This window comes from Petaurus breviceps, unplaced genomic scaffold (assembly GCF_028583685.1).
Source record: "Petaurus breviceps papuanus isolate PSGF00001 unplaced genomic scaffold, PetGlider_PUasm1.0 90895, whole genome shotgun sequence".
Lineage (NCBI taxonomy): Eukaryota > Metazoa > Chordata > Mammalia > Diprotodontia > Petauridae > Petaurus > Petaurus breviceps.
Window position 1 is genome coordinate 26785187 of NW_027187372.1, and position 10726 is coordinate 26795912.

The 10726-nt window shown below is 41.4% G+C and overlaps 1 protein-coding gene across 5 annotated transcripts in view; it reads left to right on the top strand.

Annotated features, from left to right (window-relative positions):
* The window catches only part of NAV1 (neuron navigator 1), a 355581-nt gene that overhangs the window by 105680 nt on the left and 239175 nt on the right, over nt 1-10726 (top strand). For all 5 annotated transcript variants that reach the window (XM_069074553.1, XM_069074552.1, XM_069074554.1 and 2 more), the window contains one exon: nt 6636-7440. In XM_069074553.1, the coding sequence (XP_068930654.1) occupies nt 6668-7440 (773 nt within the window). In that variant the 5' untranslated portion in view covers nt 6636-6667. The remainder of the gene's footprint in view (nt 1-6635; nt 7441-10726) is intronic.

The following is a 10726-nucleotide window of genomic DNA, read 5'->3' on the forward strand; positions in this document are numbered from 1 at the left end:
ATGCATCTTTATATTAGCCTATGGATTACCTACAACCTTAATTCTTCAAGGGATTGCAGTGTTCCAAAATTTGCAGTCATTAGCATCGCTGAGAAAGGCTAAGAGGTAGCTAGGTGGCCCAGTAAATAGCGCTGGGCCTATAGTAAGGAAGATTAGCTCAAATCCAATCTCAGACACTTTTTAACTGTGTGACTTTGGGCAAGTCATTTAAATTATATCTGCCTCAATTTTGTCATCTGTAAAATGGGGATAATAATAGTACTCACTTTCCAGGGTTGCTGAAAAGATAAAATGAGATAATATTTGAAAAGTGTTTTGCAAACCTTAAAATCTACATATCACTATTATTATTGTGGGGTTTTTTTTAAGGATGGGTTTTGGGCTGAAGAGCAGCTTGGAATAAGTGAAAGCATGGTACAGTGCCCCAAATCTAATCCATCCCAGTTTTCCTTCTGTTCGATTCTAGGACCTATTCGTAGTCCATCTGCGGTCCTTGTATTTTATGTACTGATGTACTAACTCAAAGAATTTGTTATCTAACTGTCTGGGGAATAGACATTTTTCTTTCTTTTAAGTTTTTCTTGTATGTCTTATTATGCTTCTCTCTAAGTAATTATGAATCTCATTAGGAAGGCCCATAATATTCGGGGGCTTAATTCAGTTAGCCAAAATCATCTACAAACAGGATCACCTAGATAATCTGCTCCTCTAGAAGGGAAACCCTCTTTCATTTGAACTTTGTGTTTCATTAGAAGGCCATTCTCCCTGTCACTGTCACCATCTTTAGTAAGCATGTATCTCCCCATTTTGTTTCTTGCTTGACATTAATAATCAGATGATCAATATGATCTTACCTTAAGAGGAAAGCTCTTAAAATTGCATTTTGATGTCAACACTATGTGAATATAAATATTGTAGTCTTCTATTGAAAAGATCATTTAGGAAAGACTGCCTATTCTATTAACATTTTTTATCCAGAATTTCCTTAATATGTCAATAGATCATTCACATAAATTTTTTTTCGGTAAAAATGAGAACGTGAACATTAAATCAATGGATTTTTTTGTTTGGGATGCGTAATGCTGTCTGTAATTTTTCCCATTTTTTTCATATCTTCTCCATGATTGACCTTGTAAAACGATCCCTTAATACACTCAAGACTGGCTTGTCACTTAATACACTCAAGACTGGACTTCTTCAGGCTGGTCCAACAGCTTTTCCTGATTTCATCTTCTTCAGTACCATTCCAACTTCCTCATATGATACTTTGGGGACTGATATGTTAGCATCCAAATCTGTAGTTCCATTATCACTGATGTTAAAAATAGAGTGTTATAAACATGCTGAAAATTTGTTCTATTTTCCCTTTATCTGTTATCCTCTTGCCACTTGCAACTTTGAATGTTCTTGGGGTGATGTGGCTCATTTGGTTCTCATACCAACCTTTCTGTAGATATGTTTAGCCATACTGCTCATAATTTTTCCACCATCATGCCATGCAACCTCCCTCCCCTTCTCTTATTGATATGTTCCTTCCAGAGGCCTCTATTTTGGGGATGGATCTAAGCTAGCCATGCTTCTAACTCTTCTGACTTTGTCACCATGTCACCCCTCATAGGAACCTTCTCCCCTTTCCCACTTTCCTCCTCCTTTCAGCTCCCTTTTATATGCAGTCTTCCTCTTTAGAATGTAAACTCCTTGAAGGCAGGGATTGTCTTTCTATTTCCTTGTATTTTTATCCCCAGCACTTAGCACAGTGATTGGAAAAGGTGCTTATTGCCTGCTTGTTTATCTACCATCATCCTCCATGCTGTTTTACAAATGGATACGCCTTCTAAATTGGTATTGGCTTTGGGTTTATGTCTCTCTAGTTAGCTAGGAGATCAAGTGTTCATAGACCAAGGCAGTTTCTAGATTCCTTTGACCTTCATATTCTGAAGATTGTTTGAAACTGGTTAAACTTTTGCAGGATAGAGTCATAATCATTTTGCTTTTCGAAAATTCTCATTTTTCAGCATCATTACCACTTTTGAAGGTCAGGTTGAACATTCTGCAATCATTCACAATGCATTCTCTTCTTTATCTGTTCTTCTAACTTGAAGCGATTTTGACCATCACTCTAATTGATAGTCTAACCACACAGACGGCTGATCCTGTTGTCATACCTATATCTGTTAACTAGTCATTTCCTTTCTGTTAAGATGTTGTTGTTGAGTTGTTTCAGTTGTGTCCAAACTTTCTTGATGCTATTTGGGATTTTTCTTGGCAAAGATAATAGAGTGATTTGCCATGTCCTCCCGCTCATTTTACAGATGAGGAACTGTAGGGATAAATGCCTTACCCAGAGTCACACAGCTAGCAAGTGTCTGAAGCCAGATTTCAAATCGGGAAGATGAATCCTCCTGACACGAGGTTTGACACTCTATCTACTATCCCACCTTCTATTAAGATATAGTTAGTTTCATTTCTGATAATATTTTCCAGTGGTCATGAACATGTCTGGTGCCTTCTTACTTTCTTGTGGAAGAAAAATGAATCACAAAATCACAGAGTTTCTGAGATTGAAGGGACATCAATGACCATCTGGTCCAACCCCAAACTTAAAAGAATCCCTACTATAATGAACCTGAGAAGTAGTCATCCAGTTTCTGCCTGAAGTCCTTAAGTGAGGAGGAAATAATCCCCTCCCGAGGCAACCAATCCCACTTTTGGATAATGTCAAGAAATTTTCATGAACTTTATAGTCAAAATATCTCTTAGTGGCCTACATTTCTTTGGTCTCTTGTTTCTCAAAACTGACCCACATTTTCTGACATAATTCCCCATCAGTCAATTAGCATGTATTAAGCACCTACTATGTTCCAGGCGAGTCCCTGAATATCCTAGTCAATGTTGAGTTGGTTTAAAGGGTCTTGTCAAGTTTTTGGTAGAATTCTCCAGTTCTTCATCTTCATAAACAGCTGTTGACCCATAAACCACAATTCTCTTCATGGCGGTCATTTAACGGATGCTCATCATGAGAATCACAAGAGAAGATGACCAATTGCCCTCTAAATTACTTCTCTTGACAATTTGGGGTCCAAGATGAAATCATTTCTGCCAACTTCTTTGTTTGACTTTCCAAGGACAATCTATCAACCGTAATCCTATTTAACAACCACTTCCTTTTGGCTTCTGGTTTCTTTTGTTGAGAGGATATCAGCATTAATGGGGTTCACTTGTTACAATGGGAGGTCAATTCTTTGGTCACTGGACAAACGTCTCGTGTTTGGAGTACTCTCAATTAAAGTTTATGGATGAGCTAACCACTATGTAATTCTTAGAATCCTCTGCTGCCTTTTCTACCACCCCACAATCAATACTATAGAAGTAGAAAGGGACTGCACAGGATGGAGAGCCATTTAAAATTTTCTTTGTTTCATAGGTAAACATGGACAAAGAATTCATCAACTAATGGTCAACTAACTGGCCTGGAGCCAGAAAGAGTTGAGCTCAAATCCAGCATCTCAACAATTACCAGCTCTGTGACTCTGGACAAGTCACTTAACCTCTGTCTGCCTCCATTTCCTCATCTGTAAAATGGGAACGATAATAGCACCTACCTCCTAGGTTTGCTATGAGGATCGAATTAAATAATATTTGTAAAGCATTTAGCACAATGCCTGGCATGTAGCAGGTTCTTAATAGATGCTTGTTTTCTTTCTTCTTTCCTAGTGGGCAGCCTACTTCGTGATCATCCTCTCCATTTTTAACAGATTCAGTCTGTCACCAGGCCTACATATTCAAAGCCTTTCTATCATGCTAGAACCACTCAGAGGTTATACTCTTGTTTTGATCTTCTTTTAGCCCCACTTCTGATCCACGGGTCTCCTTCACAGAAGAATAAAACATCAAAATTGGACTTTGTGAAGAAACTCCATCCCCACTACTAGAAAAACAATTCAGAATATGCATCCTCTGAACTGGGTAAAGTCATCGTACTATGTGAGGGACAGTCCATTCCCATACCACCTCAATGAAGGACTTTGAAGTTCCTTGGCAGGGAGTCATTTTGTATTTAAGGACTAGAGAATCTTAGTAACTTATCCAAGGTCATGTAACATGTGTGATATGTGATTGTTCTCTTCAGACGGGGCTCTGGGAAGGGATCTGACCTATGTCCTCTGATCTGGAGTGATTATATACTGACATAACCATGGGAATAGAGCCTTCCCTGTTGCTCTGGGGCAGGCATATCAGTGCAAGATTCCCAGAAGGGGAATATTATGCAAGGGCAGAAGGTCAGTGTTGTACCTCTGTTCACCACATCTGGCTCCCCTCAGTCCTCTGGTCCATTTGGCTCTTTTCTCCTGCCTATGCATTCCCTATTCAGAAGAGTGATTCCATAATCATTTGGTCTAATATGCCATGACTTTTCCCATTTTGATAAGTGTATTAATCAGTGTGCCTAGGAGAAGGAAGTCTATAGGGCTAAGTGCCTAGAGGGTAAAGGGGACCCTACTTTTCTGGGGAATCTAACTCTGTCTCGACCTCCAGTGGCAGGAAGTTTGCGTATTATCAGTTTCCCCAGCTCAGCAGGAGTTTGGACAGCAGTTTTCTCAGCCAAGACTTTTGATCTGTTGTCTGGCTGTTTCAGTGCCTTCAGTGACCCTGCAGCACTGTACCCAGTGAGTGGTCTGTGCCATTCATCTGGCCGATCATATATGGTATTGTTATTTATCTTTTTTTATGAACCGGGCAGCAGTTCATTGAAAAATACCCGAGGCTTTTAGTGGACTCAGCATGAGTCAACAGAATAACATGTGGCCAAACATGAGCTAATATGAGCTTAACAGATGCATGGAGCCCCGATTGAGGGGGATAATAGTTCCACTCTACTGCCGCAGTCAACCACATCTTAAATAGGATGTTCAATTCTTATCATTAAATTATAGGAAAAAATATTGAGAAGCTGGAGAAGGGAAACAGGGATGGTGAGAGGACTAGAAATGTAAGCTCAGGGAGGGAGTTGGGTCATTTTTTGTTTTTGTATCCCCAGAGCTGAACATCCTCAAACAAAGTAAGTGCTCAATTTATAGAAACTCCATGAGGTTCCATTAAAGGAACTAGGAAACTTTTGCCTGGAGAATGAACAGTTTAGAGAATAGAGATACTTAAAGGATTGGTCACAAGGAAGAGGGAGTAGACTTACTCCTTTTAGCCTCACCGGGCAGAATATAGGAGCACAGAGTAGGAGTTGTAGGGAGTTAAATTTTAGATCTTTCTAAGGAAAAACTTTCAAACAATTAGAATGACCCATAAATTCAGTGGTCTGCCTGTCAAGGTAGGGAGTTTACTCCCTTTTTCTGGAGGTGTTTAAGCAGGAACCAGATGAGTACTTGCCAGGAATGTAAAGATATCCATGCTTCTGGTAGGAATTAGGCCCTCTGTGGCCCCTTTCAACTCCTCTAAGATTCCATGAAATCATATATAGAACTAAAGAATCATAAAATGTTAGAGTTGGGGATATACTTTAGAGATAGGTCATCCTATGTTACACATGGAAAAACCAAGAGCCCGAGATTGTGGCTTCACACAAGGAGTTATTAGCAAATCTTAGAATCTAAGAGGTCCTTTGATTTCCATTCCAATGCTGTTCTCACTCCATATCTTCTCTATCCAACTTTATTGGTGTCGTACCATGCCTTATGTTTCTTCAGACTCCTTGTGCCTAGTATAGTGCTCCACACCCTGTCATTATTTGTTATCAATAATGATATTGATTAGAACAGTGACCAGAACGAAAGGCCCATCTCTGAAAGCTGAGAATCAATCACAGCCTCAGGCCCAGTAGTTTAGGGAGGCTCTGACTTGTAGAATATCGCCCTTTATTCTCTGGGTATGAGATATTGAGAGTCTCTATCCTTCCCCTACCAGACTCATGAGTAAGTGAGATTTGAAACAATTGTGCTTCCCTCTCTAATGTGAGATAGACAGGCTATAGTATGAAAAATCAGCCAGCCTGCCTTACTGATGTCAATAATTTAGGGATCAGTACTTGAAAGGGTCGTGGGGAAGAAATTTGTGACATTTCTCCACTGGAGGAAAAATGAAGCACTGAGATTTATCTTCTCCTGTAGTCATTGGAAATAGGTCTTTTGGAAAGAAGTAGGATGACTCAAAACTCATGGCATTGGGACAAAAGATGTAGTGAGACAGTTTTGCCCCCATGAACTTTTCTTTCGGGCAAGACCACTGAAAGGTAGTGGAATTGTTTCCCTGAGAAGGAGGGATCTGATGTCTTGCTTCATCCCTCTTCAAGTACAAGCCTGTTCTCTCTGTGTCCATTTAGGCCAATAGGGCTTAACTTAGATTGTCAGCTCCCACAGGCCAGAGACTATGCCATGATGAACATCATCCAAAAGACCACCATAAAGATAACTGTGATTTATGTGCCACCACCTGTTAAAGAAGATGAAGAGCCAGAGAAATTCTCTCAAAAATATGACAAGATCTTTCAAACAAAGTCAACTTGGTTTGAGTCACTCGGTGAAGTCTAAGACATCAGTTTCTTAAAGGGTTCTTGCTGCTGGTGACAGTGATGGATTGACTGAGGGGAACAACTAAAGTCTAATTTCTTCTCTTCTTTTTTACAGAACTATAACCTCAAGCCCCAACTTTGTTGAACATGAATGGAACGGCCAACCTGAATTCAACCAGCCGCCCCCATTATGCCTCCTCTATCCCTGTGCCCCGTGCCACTTCCCAGACCAAGAGCCATGCCCTGGCAGCATCACCTCAACTGCGCCCACGCCAACACAGCCTTGTGTCCAGCCCCCAGAGGGCAGCTTCACCAAGACTAGGGAAGGCAGTAGGCAGCCCCAGCAGTTCCTCACCCAAGACTCCCAGAGGAAGAGGTGCTGCCAAGCCTTCAGGGGGACTCAAGGAGTCCTCCTTCACAGGACATGAGAGGCCTGAGGCAGCAGAGGGCTATGAAGGACACTTAAGCCAGGGTCTGAGTTCTCCATGGAGCAGTCCCAGGTTAACCCCCAAAGCACTTTCCAGTTCCAGGGCTGGACCTAGGAGGAATGAGGAGGCCCAAGTCACTGGAGGCAAGAAGAAGAGGACACCGGAAGGAATCAGGGCTTCCCCAGCCCAGAGCAGGAGTCCATGTCAGATCAGCCCACACAGGGACACTCTGCTACCGGGGGCTTCTGAGAGCAGGAAACCTTTGAGTTGCCAGGGGAAAGACCAAGAAGTGAACTTAAAAGGTTCTGGCATCCCCAGACCCCTTGGGGCTGAGGATGAATCTCAGAATGAGATACCTTCAAGGGCTTCCTCCTCAGTCATCAGTCCCATGCATAGCAAAGGCTCCTCCCCCAGCCTGGGGACCATCAGCTTCTCCTCAGCCTCCCAGCAGAATCATCCTGTCACTGCCACAGTGGCTCCCTTTCAGTACAGGTAAGTGGAGACAGAAGAAAGGGAAGAGGTTGGTGATGGGGGCCCAACCCAGACAATAAAGAAGTTCTGGATTATACTGATGCAGAGCCAGCATCATGTAGATTGGGGACCAAGGGGTTCAAGGATGAAGAAAAATGAAGCTGGAGATGTAGGACTGATATAGGTGTGGGGTTTGAAAAGCTGGGAAGTCACTGTCCTGACTGACCATTGGAATTCCCTACCTAGAGATCCCAAGAACATAAGGGGATGCCTAAAATACTTTTTTTTTCCTGTAATCATGGGTGAGTTCAGCCCAAGGAGTCAATGAAACAGAGTGAAAGTATGCTGAGCAAGGGTAGGGAGTAAGTCCTATCTAAACTACCTGACTCATGTCATCACCCTCACCTCCTCTGTGGGCACCAGGCCTGCAATTTGGGTGGGCTGCCACCCTGAGAAGGCTGGCTTGCGTTGCAACTGAAGGGGGAAAATGGCTAGGCTTTCATGCTTTCCCTAGACAGACTATAGACCACAAAGTATTACCCCACAATCCAACTAGAATACAACAGTGTAAATATTAACTAGTTTTTTGTTCTTACCATATTAGTGTGAGTATGGGTAACATTTTTCTCTCCAACCTGACTTGTATAAAAACTCAGTGTAGATTATAATCGGTGTTATTTTTCAGTGTCATATGTGTATATACCTCTATGTGTGTACATGTGTGTATATATAGATACATTGTGTACCTATATGTGTGTATGCACACACAGTATCCCAGAAGTCTTGGTGCAGTATATTTATTTAAAGATGTCAAAGAAATTTCATGTTAGGAGTACAACCTGTGTTTAAGAGGGACCAGATGGTAATTATTATAAAAGTGACAGACAATTTAAAGCAATATTTAAAGAGATATAAAGAACCAGGTATAAAGTAAGTCTCTAAAGTTCAGTGGTTATCAATCACTGCTTAACCTAGTCACTCAGTCAGCATACATTTATGAAATGCGTACTATGTGCCACGTCCTGTGCTGAGCTACAGATGCAAAGACAAAAAATGCTGTTCTGTGCCCGTAAGGATCTCACACACTAATGGGGGAGACAAAATGTTAGTTACTAGAAATTAACTAATGGAAAAATATACACACACACACATAGAGAGATACACATACATATATGTATGTGCGTGTATGTGTGTATGTATGTATACATATATACAGAGCATATGGAAGGTAATTTTGGAGGGGAAGTCTGAAAGGGGATTTGAGCTAAAAGAAACCAGGATAATCAAGAGATAAGAGTTGAGGAGAGAGAGCATTCTAGACATAGAGGCATGGTAATACAAAAACATGGAGTCAGGTGATAGCGTGTGTGTGTGTGTGTGTGTGTGTGTGTGTGGAAACAAGTAGGCCATGGTCGCTGGACTGTAGGATTCATGGAGGAGAGTATTTAGTGGAGTGTAAGAAGATTGGAGAGGTTGGGGACCATGTTACAAAGGACTTTAATACCAAACTGAGGAATTTCTATTTCATCCTGGAGCCACTGACGTTTACTGGTTTGGGGAGGGGATGACATGGGCAGGCCTTCACTTTAGGGAAAGTCATTCTGACATGGAGGTGGAAGATGGGTTGGAATGAGGAGAGACTTGAGACAGGGAGAGCAATTAGAAGGCCATTGCAATAGCTCAGGTGAGAGGGGATGAGGACCTATCCTAGCATGGCAGCTGCTGTATGGATGGAGAGAAGGGGATGTGTATGAAAGATGTCATGGAGGTAGAAACAAGATTTTTCCTAGTGCTTAGCACCATGCCTAGCTCATCATCAACACTTAACAAGTGTTTGCTGACTGAGATCGGATATATGGGGTGAGTGTGAGTAAGAAACTAAAGAGGACACAAGGATGTGAGTGGGATTTCTGGCCTAATGAGAGACTTCAGGCAAATTGCTTAACCTTTCCAGGCCTCTCCTCATCTATAAAATGAGGGTGTTGGACTAGAATAGTGGTATCAAACTCAAATAGAAACAAGGGTCACTAAACCATATGAAAAGATCCCTGAAGAATTTGCAGGTTTTTCTGAAGTCTACCTGCTCATCATTTCTTATGGAACAATAGTATTCCATTACATTCATATGCCACAACTTGGTCAGCCATTACACAGTTGGTGGGCATCCCTTCATTTTCCAATTCTTGGTCATTGCAAAAAGAGCTGCTATAAATATTTTGGTACATGTGGGTCCCTTGCCTGTTTTGTGATCTCTTTGGGATACAGACTGAGAAGGGTATGCATAGTTTTATAGCCCTTTGTGCATAGTTCCAAAGTACACTCCAGAATTGTTGGATCAGTTTGCAACTCCACCAACAATGCATTAGTGTTCCAATTTTCCCACATCTTCTCCAACATTTATCATTTTCCTGTTTTGTCATGTTAGCCAATCAGATAGGTGTGATGTGGTACCTCAGAATTGTTTTGATTTGCCTTTCTCTAATCAGTCTGAAGGTCACATATTGACTAAGAAAACCACAGATTAACAATACCTATGTTCTATTGTATTTTTATTTATAATGTTAAATATTTCTCAGTCATCTTTTAATCTGTTTTGACCTGCTCTTGGGAGTCTTGCAGCCTCCTGGCCCTGTGTTTGACATCTCTGGCTTAGGTTCCAGCTATAAACTCTGATCCTATAGTTCTAAAATTTTTGAGTGTATTTACAGAGCATCAGTTCTCTATGATGGACCTTTGCAATTCAGGAAGAAGTTTCTCTGGCATATCTAACCCTCATCTTTAGCCAAAATTCATGCATTTTGTAGCAAGCTTTTGTGTTACTTTGCAATAACTTGTTTCAGATTGCACGCTAGTCTCCTGTCCTTCAGCCTTCTTGCAATTTTAGAACCTGATTTATAATGAAACATCTTACAGGACCTAGATCCTTTCCTCTTCTGCATTTTAAAGCACTTAGCAGAGCAGAACACTGATTCATTCATGCATTCATTTACCTATTCAACAAATATTCATTGAGTGCCTTTTGTACAAACAAGGCTTTTTTAAAGGATGGCAGGGTGTGTGGGGGCCTATGACTGAAGAGGGCTCATGGTACTGGTTGAATCTTCTCCAGTTTGGGAAGATTTGTAGCCAAGAAGTTCCCGTGAGGGTGCAGGTTGGAAGTATGGGTCGAGCTATCCAACGTGGCATAGAGTCCATAGATGCTTTGGAAGATAATGAGGGTAGAGAGCAAAGCTATGGGAATTCAGGGAAAGCTGGGGGTGGGGCTGACCACACTTAAAAATCAATCTCTCTCTCTCTCTCTCTCTCT